Source organism: Rhinoderma darwinii, chromosome 3 (assembly GCF_050947455.1).
Source record: "Rhinoderma darwinii isolate aRhiDar2 chromosome 3, aRhiDar2.hap1, whole genome shotgun sequence".
Lineage (NCBI taxonomy): Eukaryota > Metazoa > Chordata > Amphibia > Anura > Rhinodermatidae > Rhinoderma > Rhinoderma darwinii.
This window is the reverse complement of record NC_134689.1, coordinates 303,712,766-303,728,113: the sequence shown is the minus strand read 5'-3', so window position 1 is coordinate 303,728,113 and position 15,348 is coordinate 303,712,766. Positions and strand designations below refer to the sequence as shown.

The following is a 15,348-nucleotide window of genomic DNA, read 5'->3' as shown; positions in this document are numbered from 1 at the left end:
CAATTGTTTATACTTAGTCCACTATATTACCATTGCCATAAACCAAAGTTTCTTTTGATGACAGAGCTTTGAGCACATTAGGGAACAACTCCAATGATTTTCCACTGGACAGATTTCCAGCTTTCACTGCATCAAGATATAGATTAGCCAATTCGAGAAGAGATGGTGCTGGCAGCTGATGAACCTGAAAGTTAAAATAAACTGAAAATAGCCAACTAAAGCTCTGTTCACATCACATGGCATATGTCGCCTTTTGGCTCCCATGTTAAAAAAAACAAACAACATTTTTTGCGGGATGCGTCTGCATAGAAAAGAATAGAAAACTACGCTTTTTATATGCAAAAAACAAAAACGGTATACCGACGTATACCAGCTCGTGAGAGACCAAAAAAACACTTTTTTAGCCTTTGTCGGCTAAATGGAGCCCTATGGATACGCCAGGAGCTTTTTCCGGTGTATATGCCAAACATAGGGTTCAAATGTGATGTGAACAGAGCCTAAATTAGTTAGACAGCCCATCATGTTACATTTAACGCCTTGTCGACGTTTTCCATTTTCACTTGTTTCTCCCCACCTTCCAGAAGCCATAACTTTTTTTTTTTTGTACTATCAATAGAGCCATACGAAGGCTTGTTTTTTGCTGGACATTTTTTTACGCCACCATTTATTGTACCATATAATGTACTGGGAAACTAGAAAGAAATCTTTGTGGAGTGGAATAGGAAAAGAACAGTGATTCTGACATTATTTTTGAGATTTTGTTTTTATGGCGTTCACCGTGTGGTAAAAACGACATGTTAACTCTATTCTGTGGGTCAATACAATTACAGCGACACCAAATTTCTATATATGTTTTACAAAGAAAAAAAAAAATTATTTAAAAAAAAATTGTGTTGCGTTATTCTGAGACCTATAATTTTTTTATTTTTCGATTGATTGAGCGTTATGAGGGCTTGTCTTTTGCAGATTGAGTTGTAGTTTTATTGGTACGATTTTGGGGTACATACGATTTTTTTTAGCACTTTTTATTCCATTTTTAGAGGGAGACGAGGTGACCAAAAATCTGAAATTTTGGCATATTTGATTAAACATTTTTCACGGTGTTCACTATGCAGGTTAAAACATTGTTATATTGCAATAGTTCTGACGTTTACGAATGCTGGTGATACTAATTATGTTTATCCTTTTTTTTACATTACTTTTGGGGAAAAATAAACAATGGGTGTTTTTTTAACTTTTAAAGAAATTTTTGTAAACCAAAGTAGCTATATTTAACTGTTTTTTACTTATATTAGTCTTCCTAGGGACTATGTTTTGTAATATATTGTATTTAATACAGGTCCCTATTAGGAAGCAGAAACATGGCAGACCTGGGGGTCTTCATTTGGTCCACAGACTGCCATGACAACCATCGGCACCCCGCAATTGCATCGCAAGGGGGCGCCCCCTCTAGATGCCACGTTGACTATTGGCTGTGGCCTATAAGTGGTTAAACGATAACATACAGCTGACACAGGGTGAGTATGGAGCGGGCTCAGCCTTGTTGTCCATAGCAACCAATCCTTGTGCAGCTTTCGTTTGTCCAGAGCAGTTTAAGAATGTAAAGTCTGATCTCTGATTTGTTGCTATGGACAACAAGGCCCGTTTTGTTAGACAGTTTTGATAAATGAGGGCCATAAGGTTCATTTTTTTGTCACTAGGAGGCTGATCTCCCGTCCCCGAATGAGGCTGCCAGATGAGACTACATGGTCTGATAAAACTAGAATTGTGATCCTAGAGTGAAACTATGAATTGTTTAACAAGTGATGCCTTTTGCCATCAAACATTAGTTTACCTCAAGCATTAATAGGCCCACAATCTCTGCTGCCACTTCTCTCTGCAAATCTCCCGACTCAACAAGTTCTATACAGTGTTTATAGACTGCCACTCTCCTGCGAACCGCTGCTTCTTCAGAGCACGGAGACCCTGCACAAATAAAAGGAGTGTCACATTACAAATTGTACATTTCTGAGGACTATTTGCCATGTTATGAATGAATGAAAATAAAACAGACAAAATAAATTATACAGCTATTAAATATTGCAAGGATATTTACCTTTAAAAATACCACGTAATAGCGCCCCAGGTTCTTTTCCATTAACTGCATGATCAGTAATGAGGTTTACAAGCTGAAACACAAGATATAGTACTTAATGCAATTTAGATGAAGGTCTTAGGCTGGGTTCACACGACCATGTTATGTCCGTAATGTACGGAACGTATTTCGGCCGGAAGACCCGGACCGAACACAGTGCAGGGAGCCGTGCTCCTAGCATCATAGTTATGTACGATGCTAGGAGTCCCTGCCTCGCTGCAGGACAACTGTCCCGTACTGAAAACATGATTACAGTACAGGACAGTAGTTCCACGGAGAGGCAGGGACTCCTAGCATCGTACATAACTATGATGCTAGGAGCCCGGCTCCCTGCACTGTGTTCAGTCCGGGTCTTCCGGCCGAAATACGTTCCGTACATTACAGACGTAACATGGTCGTGTGAACCCAGCCTTAAAGTAGCAGTCTCGAATTCGGAATATTTGTAAAGCTTGTATCTGGGTTTTAATGAGTTAGCCATGATTGTGGTTTTCTAAAGCAGCATTCCAGTACCATCTCCTGCAAGTAAGCTGTAGCAACTGATCGCCGCAAAAAGGGAAAAAAAACAACACACATGTTCATGAATTTAGTTTCGCATTCTTTGCAGCGTGTATTTTGAAGCATGATTTCCAGTATGTACAAGTGTACACTTAAGAAAGACTTTATGAAGATATATTATAAAAAGAAAAAAAATGCTAAACTACAAACGTTCTGAAAATTGTAAGACAAGATATAACCGTGGCTATATGCGAGGATCAGTGGAAGATCATTGAATTAGTAAGACCCATTTTAGGATCTGAGTGGAAGCAAAATATTTTTGGATTTTAATAAAAGAAGTGTATACTCAGCCTACAATACTCTTTGCAGCAAATAAAAGAAAGTATCCAGATATTTTCCAGCTAAAATTATACTCTTTTTGTGCAAACATTTGGCCCATTAAAACTTAGGGCCTATTCACATCAGCGTCGGATTCCGTTCATCAGTTTTATTCGATCTTTCCGCCATACGAACCGATGAACGGAAAGCCAAACGGAAACCATAGCTTCTGTTTGCATTACCATTGATTTCAATGGTAATGCTTCCATTGCAATTGGTTTCCGTTCTGTAAGGTTTCCTTTTCTTTAGCAGAAAAAGTAATGTAGTCGACTACAATATTGTTTACGCTAAAGAAACGGAAACCTTACGGAACGGAAACCAGTTGCAACAGAAGCATTACCATTGAAATCAATGTTAATGCAAACGGAAGCTATGGTTTCGGTTAATCGGTTCCTCAGATGGAAAGGTCGTACAGAACCGATGAACAGAACCCGATGCTGATGTCAACAGGCCCTTATGGGTACGTCACAGTGTACTTTTGGGATACTTTATGTTTGCTATCCATAAATATTCTGATGTAGTCATTTTTTTACTTTATAACAATCCTTTTCTCTGGAAAAACTTTTGACATTTATTGCTCTATGCGATGAACACAGTTAAACCAAATTAAAAGCTTCCAATTCCAGTTTACGGCAATGTTTAGAAATGAACACAGAAAAGATTTCCAAGCTGTCTGGATGAATTCTTGGTTTACCTGGGAATCTTTCAGAGTCTGCAGGTAACATTGAAGTCCATCTGTTTTCTTCTCAGCAGACAACGACAATATTTTCTGGTCCATACTGGTATAGAAAATACCCTGAAAAAATATATTTAACGGAGTTTACTAGAAATTATCCACACAGATGAAGCCAAGTATTAGGTTTTTTCTTTTACTGGGTAGAAGCAGATTATTCTATTCTGGCTGCAAAAAAAAAACCAATGAAAAGCTAATGGAGTCACTAAAGCCAACTGATGGTATGCATCCCAAACATACAGGCTACGGAGAGAATGCGGGGCAGGTATAGGTTTACATACAGTCATCCATGCAATATGTCTACTGTTATACACAGTACGTATCCCACAGCTACGGACAAAGTACATAGATTGACACTGCCGGCCCACCACCACCTGAACAGCTTCTGGAGGTATAAAGCGCAGTTTCAGCATCCTGTATTCCATGGACTTGCTGCTGGAGAACAGCCTGAACAGTCAGCAGGATTTGACATTCCTAGAAGCCCTGTATGCTATTAAAGCAATGCTCCTGCAGATAAGGATGAGATCACACGTTGCAGTCAATTTGAAGCACGGTTTTGTGAAAATCACTGTAAGTTTGACCACAAGTGAACACAGCCTAAAGGGGGCAATTCTGCTAACACACAGACGTGAGAATTCGCAAAGATACTGGAAAAAGTTTAGCGGATCTGAATTTCTGCACCAGAACCAGTATCCCCAGCAGGAGCAGAAGCGACCACATCACAGGGTAATACTTCTTTAAAGAGAACCTTTCACCTCCCCATACATGTGCAGCTGAGTGCAGCATGTAATGGGGAGGGCTGAACAAACCCTGGGGCACTTTACATTTTTTTTCTACCTCCCTCTGTTATTTAGATATCGCTGCCGTTATATTTGGCGCCCAATATTTAAATAACCCCCTGAACAGTCAACGGGGCGTGTACTGGCAAGGGGGCGTGTTACTATGGCTGTGACACTGTCCAATTAGATATGGACAGTGTTACAGCAAGGGCGAGGATAGAGTGTGCGCGAGCGCATGCGTACGCACTCACTCACTCACTCTTCAGCTTTCAAGATCAGTCTTCTGCCGAACTGGCAAGGGGGCGTGTCACTGATACGGACAGTGTAAGAGCTGTGGAGAGGAGAGCGCCCATGCGTGCTCTCAACCCTTGCGAGAGATCAGTCTTGTACATTGTCTGCCGAACTGGCAAGGGGGCGTCTCACTGCTACGGATAGTGCAAGTGCTCCCCAGCTGTTACAGTGTCCGTAGCAGAGACACCCCCCGATTGCCAGTTCGGCAGACAAAGTACAAGACTGATCTCTCGCAAGAGATGAAAGCGCGCATGCGCGCTCTCCTCTCCACAGCTCTTACACTGTCCGTAGCAGTGACACGCCCCCTTGCCAGTTCAGCAGAAGACTGATCTTAACCCCTTCAGGACTGAGCCTGTTTTGGCCATTAGGACGAAGCAGATTCTTCAAATCTGACATGTGTCACTTTATGTGGTAATAACTCCAGAATGCTTTTGCCTATCCAAGTGATTCTGAGACTGTTTTCTCGTGACATATTGTACTTTATGTTAGGGAAAAAATTTGGTCGATAAATTTAATATTTATTTGTAAAAAACACTACGATTTAGAGAAAATTAGCAAAAACTAGCATTTTTCTAAATTTAAATGTATCTACTTGTAAAACAGATAGTAATACCACACAAAATACTTACTAGTTTATATTTCCCATATGTCTACTTTATGATTGCATCGTTTTTTGAACATTCTTTTATTTTTCTAGGACTTTACAAGGCTTAGAACTTTAGTAGCAATTTCTCATATTTTCAAGAAAATTTGAAAAGCCTATTTTTTCAGGGACCAGTTCAGTTCTGAAGTGGCTTTGAGGGCCCTATATATTAGAAACCCCCATAAATCACCCCATTTTGAAAACTGCACTCCTCAAAGTATTCAAAACAGCATTTAGAAAGAGTTTTAACCCTTTAGGTGTTTAACAGGAATTAAAGCAAAGTAGAGGTGAAATTTACAAATTTCATTTTTTTTTTTTCGAAACATCATTTGTAATAAATTTTTTCTGTACCACAGAAGGTTTTACCCAAGAAATGCAACGCAATATTTATTGCCCAGATTCTGCAGTTTTTAGAAATATCCCACATGTGGCCCTAGTGCGGTAATTTACTGAAATACAGGCCTCAGACGCAAAGGAGAACCTAGTGGATTTTGGGGCCTCCTTTTTTTAGAATATATTTTAGGCACCATGTCAGGTTTGAAGAGTTCTTGTGGTGCCAAAACAGTGGAAACCCCCCAAAAGTGACCCCATTTTGGAAACTATACCCCTCAAGGAATTTATCTATGGGTATAGTTAGGATTTTGAACCCACAGTTTTTTTGCGAAAAATTTATTTGAATTAGTATGTGAAGATGAAAATCTGCTTTTTTTGTGAAAAAACTTAGAAATGTTTAATTTTTGCAAGGAATAAAGTAGAAAAACACCCCAACATATGTAAAGCAATTTCTTCCGATTATAGCAATACCCCATATGTGGTAATAAACTGCTGTTTGGACCCACAGCAGGACTCAGAAGGGAAGGAGCACCATTTGGATTTCTGATTTTGCTGGAATAGTTTTCAGTGCTGTGTCGCGTTTGCAATGCACTGGAGGGATGAAAACCGTGGAAACCCCCCAATAGTGACCCCATTTTGGAAACTACACCCCTCAAGGAATTTTTCTAGGGGTAAAGTTAGCATTTTGACCCCACAGTTGTTTTGCTGAATTCATTGGAATTAGTCTGTAAAGGTAAAAATCTACTTTTTTTCTGTAAGAACTTAGACATTTTTAATTTTTACAAGGAATAAAGGAGAAAAAGCACCCCAACATTTGTAAAACAATTTCTCCTGATTACGTAAATACCCCATATGTGGTAATAAACTGCTGTTTGGACCCACACCGGGGCTTAGAAGGGAAGGAGCGCTATTTGGCTTTTGAAGCTCAAATTCAGCTGGAATAGTTTTTGGGTGTCATGTCGAATTTGCAAAGCCCCCGAGAGACCGAAACAGTGGAAGCCCCCCAAAAGTAACCCCATTTGAGAAACTACACCACTTAAGGAATCTATCTAGGGGTATAGTGAGCATTTAGGCCCCACACGTCTTTTGCAGAATTTATTAGAATTAGGCCGTGAAAATTAACATCAACATTATTTCCTCTAAAATGTTGCATTTTTTCAATTTCACAAAGAATAAAGGAGAAAATGCACCCCATTTGTAAAGCAATTTCTCCCGAGTACGGCTATACCCCACATGTGGTCATAAATGTTTTTTTCATTAGAAAGTTATTAACCCTTTCCGAGCTGAACCATGTTTTGCTTTTTCTTTTTCGTTTTTCCTCCCCGCTTTCCGAGAGCCACAACTTTTTTATTTTTCCGTCAATAGAGTGGTGTGAGGGCTTATTTTTTGCGGGACGAGCTGTAGTTTTTATTGGTACCATTTTTTGGTACGTAAGACTTTTTGAGCACTTTTTATTACATTTTTTGGTAGAGCCAAGGTGACCAAAAAACTGCGATTTTGCCGTTTAAAATTCTTTATTTTTCACGGCGTTCACCGTGCGAGTTCAATAATGGCATATTGTAATAGCTTGGACTTTTACGGACGCAGCGATACAAATTTTGTGTATTTTTTCTACATTACTTTAGAGAAAAAATGTGAAAAGGGTTTCTTTTTGGACTTTAAATATTTATTTAATTTTTTCCACTAATAATAACTATTTACTTTTGTTTTTACATATTTTATTAATCCCCATAGGAGACTTGAACCAGCAATCGTTAGATCACTGGTAAAATACACTGCAATACTAATGTATTGCAGTATATTGTGATTTTTACAGGCTCCTGTAACAGCGTGATCGCTGTTCCTGTCCGTTAGTCCCAGGTATCAGCTGTAATACACAGCTGACACCCGCAGCATATGGCGCGGGCTCAGCACGTGAGATGCTCCATATATCCACCCCCCACACCACGTCATGCTATTAAGTCATGGTGCACGAAGGGTTTAATGCGCAGTGGATGGTACAGAGTTAAAATTAAAATTTTCCACTGATGTGCCATTTTAGTGCACTATATGTTGTGCCCAGTTTGTGCCACAAATACCTCATAAAATTTTAACCGGGTTCTCCCGGGTATGGCGATGCCATATCGGTGGATGTAAACGGCTGTTTGGGCATGCTGTAGGGCTCAGAAGGGAGGGAGCGCCATTTGGCTTTTGGAGCACAGATTTAGCTTGGTAGTAGTTCTGGCGTTTTGCTGGTATTTCAGTTTATAATGTGGGGGTACATGTAGGCTGGGCAGAGTACATCAGGGCATAATAAGAGGGTATAATAATGCGGTAAATAAAAAAATAATAATCTGCAGATATGTGGCCAGTGTCGCACTTATAAATTGCACCCGATCCGATGCGCTTTCGGAACACTGCACATTTTGCATCGCCATATTCTGGGAGCCAGAACTTTTTTTATTTTTTCACCACCGGAGCCGTGTGAGGGCTTATTCTTTGAGGGACAATCTGTAGATTTCATTGGTACCATTTTGGGGTACATGCCATTTTGTTGATCACTTTTTATTCCATTTTTCGGCAAGCCAGGTGACCAAAAACCATCAATTCTGACAATGATTTTTTTTTTTTTTTACATTGTTCACCCTGGGCTATAAATGACCATTATATTTTATTCTGCGGGTCGGTACGATTACGGCGATACCATATGTATATAATTTTTTTATGTTTTGCAGCGTTTGCGCAATAAAATAACTTATTTAGAAAATAATTAATTTTTTGTGTCACCATATTCTGAGAGCCATAAGTTTTTTATTTTTCAGTCAAAAAAACTGTGTAAGTGCTTGTTTTTTGTGGGACGGGATGTAGTTTGTATCGGTACTATTTTGGCGTACATGCGACTTTTTGATCACTTTTTATTGTATATTTTGGGAGGGGTGGTGACCAAAAAATTGTGATTCTGGCATTGTTTTTCATTTATTTTTTTTGCGGTGTTCACCGTGCGGGAAAAATAATATTATAGTTTTATAGTTGGGGTCGTTACGAACGCGGTGATACCAAATATGTGTACTTTTTTTTTCCTATAATAAAAGACTTATTATAGGAAAAAAGCAGTTCTTGTTTATGTCACTTCTAACTTTTATTTTTACACTTTTTTTAAAACATTTTTATTCTTTTTTTTACTTTTTTCACTTGTCCCACTAGGGGACACTTAGGGTATGTGCACACACACTAATTACGTCCGTAATTGACGGACGTATTTCGGCCGCAAGTACCGGACCGAACACAGTGCAGGGAGCCGGGCTCCTAGCATCATAGTTATGTACGATGCTAGGAGTCCCTGCCTCTCTGCAGGACAACTGTCCCGTACTGTAATCATGTTTTCAGTACGGGACAGTAGTTCCACGGAGAGGCAGGGACTCCTAGCATCGTACATAAGTATGATGCTAGGAGCCCGGCTCCCTGCACTGAGTTCGGTCCGGTACTTGCGGCCGAAATACGTCCGTCAATTACGGACGTAATTAGTGTGTGTGCACATACCCTTAGACTTGCAGCTCTGATCGCTGCTGGAATACATTTCACTACACACGTAGTGTAATGCATTCCAACTGTCATTGTGACGTGACAGTCACACTGACCAGAAGCCTACGACGACCACCCTCCGGGTGGTCCTCATACATGGCAGCCCGGAAGCCATTGTCTGGCGTCCGTTTGCCATGGGTACTATCACCAGCCCCCGTGATTTCACATGGGGGCTGCCGATCGGCGCTAAACACCTTAATTGTGGCGTTCAAAATCGAACGCCACAATTAAGGGGTTAACTGCCGAAATCAGCGGCGATGGGCCGCTGATCGGCAACGGCGAATGCAGAGCAGACACCCTGCACAGTTAACCGCCGCTGCGGTGTAACGCCGCGCGGCGGTTAACTGTCAAAGCACTGACGTTACTGCAGGTCAAGGTGCGCAAAGTGACTGCTCACATCGACGTTCAGTTACGTCAAGGTGCGGGAAGGGGTTAAAAGATGAAGAGTTAGAGCGTGCCCACTCTCTCTCCTCGCTCTTGCTGTAACACTGTCCATATCTGATTGGAGTGTGAAAGTCATAGTAACATTGTGTGTGTAATGGCCCATACGTGTTAGGGTAAATTGACACGCAGAGTTTTCAAATTGCTAGCTAAACGCCTACAAACATCTGTCCATTGAATTCAACGTGAAAAACTGTATTTCGTTCAGATGGGGGTGGGGGTTTACGCCGCTGTTTTAAAAAACGCCCCATAAAAGGAGCATGTCATTTCTTGAGCCGTTTTTGAGTTGTTTTTCATTGTGTCAATAGAAAAAGTCTAGAAAAAAACCCGCCTGGAAAAAAACGTTTTCAGCTTCAAAAATGGCTGAAAATCAGAGGCTGTTTTCTCTGAAAACAGCTCTGCCATTTTCAGACGTTTTTGACTTTGCGTGTGAACATACCCTTTGGCGTCTTTCACATCTGCGTTGGAGAGTCCAATATGGGCCTCCATCGCAGATCCGGCCTAATGTCTCCAGTAAAATCACGGACAGCCCAATGGAAAGCCAACGGAACCCATTACAGTCAATGGGTTCCATCAGCCGCCGGCGATGTCCATTGTGCAATGGAACCGTTGCTGCCGTTATTTCCTTGTTCTGCACCTCTGACGGAGCAGACGGGAAAACACAACGCAGGTGTGAACGAAGCCTTTATGCACACAGATTTGCTGTAAGCAGCTGCACTCTTCTCTAATAGGTTTTTTTTTTCCACTACATACTTTGATGTCAGGCTGGGTTCACACGACCTATTTTCAGATGTAAACGAGGCGTATTATGCCTCGTTTTACGTCTGAAAATAGGGCTACAATACGTCGGCAAACATCTGCCCATTCATTTGAATGGGTTTGCCGACGTACTGTGCAGACGACCTGTCATTTACGTGTCGTCGTTTGACAGCTGTCAAACGACGACGCGTAAAAATACAGCCTCGTCAAAAGAAGTGCAGGACACTTATATACATTATATGCAGGACACTTATATACATTATATGCAGGACACTTCTTTGGACGTTTTTGGAGCTGTTTTCTCATAGACTCCAATGAAAACAGCTCCAAAAACGGACGTAAAAAACGCCGCGAAAAATGCGAGTTGGTCAAAAAACGTCTGAAAAGCAGGGTCTGTTTTCCCTTGAAAACAGCTCTGGATTTTCAGACGTTTTTGGTCACTACGTGTGCACATACCCTTATAGTGATAGGTCCCAGAGATGGGACTCACTGTTCATATATCTTATTGATAGACCGTTAATATCTACGGTTGGACACCTCCTATAAGGGGAGATTCACACGAACGTTGCGTTTTTGCGCGCGCAAACAACGCAGCGTTTTGCGAGCGCAAAAACCATTTGACAGCTGCGTGTGTCATGCGTGTCTGATGCGCGGCTGCGTGATTTTCGCGCAGCCGGCATCATAGAGATGAGGCTTGTCAACGCCCGTCACTGTCCAAGGTGCTGAAAGAGCTAAATCTTTCAGCACCCTCGACAGTGAATGCCGAACACAACAGCGAAAAACCTGTAAAAAAAAAAGATAAAGTTCCTACTTACCGAGAACTTCCCGGCCGTTGCCTTGGTGACGCGTCCTTGGTGACGCGTCCTTGGTGACGCGCCTCTCTTGACATCGGGCCCCACCTCCCTGGATGACGCAGCAGTCCAAGTGACTGCTGCAGCCTGTGATTGGCTGCAGCCTGTGCTTGGCCTGTGATTGGCTGGAGCTGTCACTTGAACTGAAGTGTCATCCCGGGAGGTCGGACTGCAGGAAGGAGACAGGAGTAATCGGTAAGTTAGAACTTCGGTTTTTTTTACAGGTTAATGTATTTTGGGATCGCAAGTCACTGTCCATGGTGCTGAAACAGTTTAACTCTTTCAGCACCATGGACAGTGACTATCTCCTGACGTCGCGTACCGATAATTTTTTTGCCGGGATCGGCCAAAACGAGTTTGGCCGAACCCGGTGAAGTTCGGTACGCTTGTCCCGCTTCGCTCATCGCAAAGACACTCCGTTTGGATGTTCGGAAACAGAAAAGCACGTGGTGCTTTTCGGTTTTCATTCATCCTTTTCACTGCTGTTGCGCGAATCACGCTCGTCCCACGGAAGTGCTTCCGTGTGGTGCGCGTGATTTTCACGCACCCATTGACTTCAATGGGTGCGTGATGCGCGAAATACGCAGAGTTTTTGAACCTGTCGCGCTTTTTGCGCAGCAGACAAACGCTGCGCAAAAAGCACGGACTGTCTGTACTGCCCCATAGACTTGTATTGTCCATGCGTGCCGCGTGAAAACCACGCGGCCCGCACGGACCGAATACACGCTCGTGTGAATCCCCCCTAAGGGTGGAATCACAAATGCCGTTTTTGTAGTCGTTTTTTATTTGACAAACACAGAGGTTCATCTAATAAGAAGGAAAAGTAAAAAGCAATTATCGTCATGTCTTCTCTATTTTGTATGCACTCCTGTGTTTGGTTCAAGAAACTGTAAGAAAAACGGCATGCGCAATTCCTGCCTAAGGCCTTGTTCACACATCGGCCAGAATTTGCAGGGCAGCCTGCGCCACATCCTCCAGTTGGGCACATGTTTATGGGAGAATAGGGTACAGGCTACTTAGCAATGCTATGTTGTACCTGCCATTATTCACCCAGCTTTTCTAAACAGAGAAGCGGACAAACACTGGAGGGAAAGCCATGACCCTTTTTATAGATTCGCCAGTATAGATGCCATTTTTTTTCGTGTAATTATGGCAGAAATCTGGTGTAACTACATTAATAAGCCTCCCCAAAAACGTTTGATACTTCAGAGACATATCAGAAGTTTTGATCGGTGGGGGGTCCGGGTGTTAAGACCCCCACCGTCAATGAAACTAAGGCGCAGAAGTGCTCAGCTGAGCGCCCTGCTCCTTTTGCTGTGATGCATCTAGGGGGGAGAATATTTATGTAATGCGGGCACTCCATGTGCCGCCATACAGGCTCCGGCGTGTGCGCTACCATGTTATATCCTCTTCCAGTGGCACCCAGGGCAGACATGAGGGGATGTATTTGATGAGACAACCCATTTAATATTAGGCTCTGTTCACATCTGCATTTTTCTCTTACGTTCCACTGCACAACAACGTAAAACCGGAAGCGCCGTGACAACCGCATGACCTCACTCCAAAGGTGCTGGAACTAACCCATTGACTTCAATAGATATGTCGTTTTCCCACACAAAATGAAGCATCATACTGCACAATTTTGTTTGCCAAAAACGACAGGCGCCTAACGTAGCCCCTGATACAGGTGTGAACAGAACCAAAATAGTGCAGTAGGCTGTTTTCACCGAAGATTCTGACGCAGATGTGAACACAGCCTTACAGCCGCTGCAGCGATTAGCCGGTTTTTTTCCGGGGGGGGAAGCCCTCTCTGGTGAGGCGTTTTGCCTGTAGTAATAAATGGCAGTCATTTGGATAAATAGCCGTCCATGTTACATAGAAGGTTTGAGTCTGCCAGAGCGACTAGTTGCTCATATTGGAGCGTTCCTGGTGGGGGACCCCCTCAATAATGTCCAGATCTACTATTAGAGCATATGGACAGGGGTTACCTTCATGACCCAACGACCGTGTCAAGGACCGCCCCTTTAGTCTCGGGAAGTAATGCAGATAGTGAGAGGGGCGCCCCCTGACACACCACCTAGCGGTCTGGAAAGTAAATGAGCAGCGTTGGCCTGGCAGTGTTTCTCTAGAATGGAGCCATCACCCGGATAACGCTTCAGAGGTCGGGGGAGTCTTTCCCACTTTCTGTTATTGCGCTATGGAATGCAGTCATATACTGTAAACCACAAGTGCGCAAATGCTTTCCTCCAAGCGGTAACGCTGGGTTGTATCCTGTCAACGAGCAAGCGGCAGTGTCTGTACAGTATAATCCTACACTACTCGTCCGTACCAGCCGCATAACGCGCATACCAAGATGATGTGCACGTTGGGTTACACTAATGCGTTTAATTCAATCTGCAAGAGCACCGAGAACGTCCACAGAACACCCATCTTTGTGAACACTGAGCTCTCTATGACGCCGTTCATTCTCATTCTAGACTGTGTTGATAACTTCATCACGTCACAAGTGTTTAAACGCGCTCACCCCACTCCGGCCACAAGGCTAGCGATGACCCGATCCCAAATACCAAAGCGCGGGTTCCGAATCTGCCGCGCCTGACGTCACTTCCGTCACTATTACCATGTGGCAACTTTAGAATAGATCCGACCTCTGACTTCTGGTTCCAATACAACACTTGGGGAGTGAGATTGTGATTGTGCGGGCCAGTGGCGCAATGGATAACGCGTCTGACTACGGATCAGAAGATTCTAGGTTCGACTCCTGGCTGGCTCGGCTTCTTTTTTCTTGTGTTTTTTAAATTACATCCATAATAATTGAAAACCTCTAACCGTACAGCTTTATGAAACTCGTAGCACGAAGAGTCAGCAATGTTCAAGTGAACTTCATGACTAGTACTGCTAGTACTATGAGATACAGAAGTTTGACTGCTGGCGGTGTGAAGGGCCAGTGGCGCAATGGATAACGCGTCTGACTACGGATCAGAAGATTCTAGGTTCGACTCCTGGCTGGCTCGGATCTTTTATTTTTTTAATCTACTGCTCATTATAACGGTCAGTCTACATTGATGGAGATTGACAGTTATGTGCTTACATAGTTATGCAATATCTTATTTTGGTTTTTAGATTTATTCTATCCTTGTTGAATACTGCAAATACTGTATTTTAATTATGACTGGAAATTTTGTGCAGTCTGCATCAGAGAGGAAAGAGAAAGTCTTCAGCAATAGTTACACTACCTACACATCACGACTACAGAACTCTGATCTAAGTATGACGCTTCATCTGGGCCAGTGGCGCAATGGATAACGCGTCTGACTACGGATCAGAAGATTCTAGGTTCGACTCCTGGCTGGCTCGGAATTTTTATTTTATTTATTTGCCTTTTACATTGTTACAGACTTTTACACACATTATACTAGGTACAAATTGCTCTACAGTATGCAACCTGCATGTTTACCCAAAGTGCATAGTTCATTTATTAATATTTTTTCCGTTACGTGTTGTGGTTGGTATAGTTATGTGTAATAAATGAAAATGTCACCTGTAGTAACCCCTAAAGAGCCAGGCTCATTTTGGACCATAGTATCACATCGATTTAAAATTTCTGTTATTATATATTTTTATTTTTTTTCGAAGATACACATGTTGAGATTTCTAACCGAGTCATAGCATGGGACATCATCTCACCATTCTCAGACCCCTTCTCTATGTTATCAGAAAGAAATTGAATATCCTTTAAATTGTAAACAAAGTGGTAAAAAAAACCTAAAAAACATTTAACCCCTTCACGCATATTCCATGTAAACTAACGGGCTTCTCTCTTCGGTGGCACTGCGCATTAGGAAGATTGGGCTGTCACATAGACAGCCCAGGGGCGGATTAGGGGGAAGGCGATGGGTGTAATCACACCCCAACTAGACCACTGCACGATGGGATCTGAATTTTTACAG

The 15,348-nt window shown here is 42.4% G+C and overlaps 1 protein-coding gene across 5 annotated transcripts in view; it reads right to left on the bottom strand.

The window, feature by feature from the left end:
- FANCI (FA complementation group I) overlaps positions 1-14,024 on the bottom strand; it is a 98,420-nt gene extending 84,396 nt beyond the window's left edge. The window contains exons 1-6 of one of the 5 annotated variants that reach the window (XM_075858174.1): positions 13,923-14,019; positions 4,115-4,247; positions 3,702-3,803; positions 2,096-2,168; positions 1,835-1,965; positions 31-184 (exon numbers count right to left, since the gene is read on the bottom strand). In XM_075858174.1, the coding sequence (XP_075714289.1) occupies positions 31-184; positions 1,835-1,965; positions 2,096-2,168; positions 3,702-3,803; positions 4,115-4,165 (511 nt within the window). In that variant the 5' untranslated portion in view covers positions 4,166-4,247; positions 13,923-14,019. Of the gene's footprint in view, positions 1-30; positions 185-1,834; positions 1,966-2,095; positions 2,169-3,701; positions 3,804-4,114; positions 4,248-13,386; positions 13,485-13,747; positions 13,880-13,922 lie in introns of those variants that run through there. The other 4 variants (XM_075858175.1, XM_075858177.1, XM_075858178.1 and 1 more) reach the window with 4 other exon arrangements.
- Positions 14,025-15,348: the final 1,324 nt, after the last annotated feature.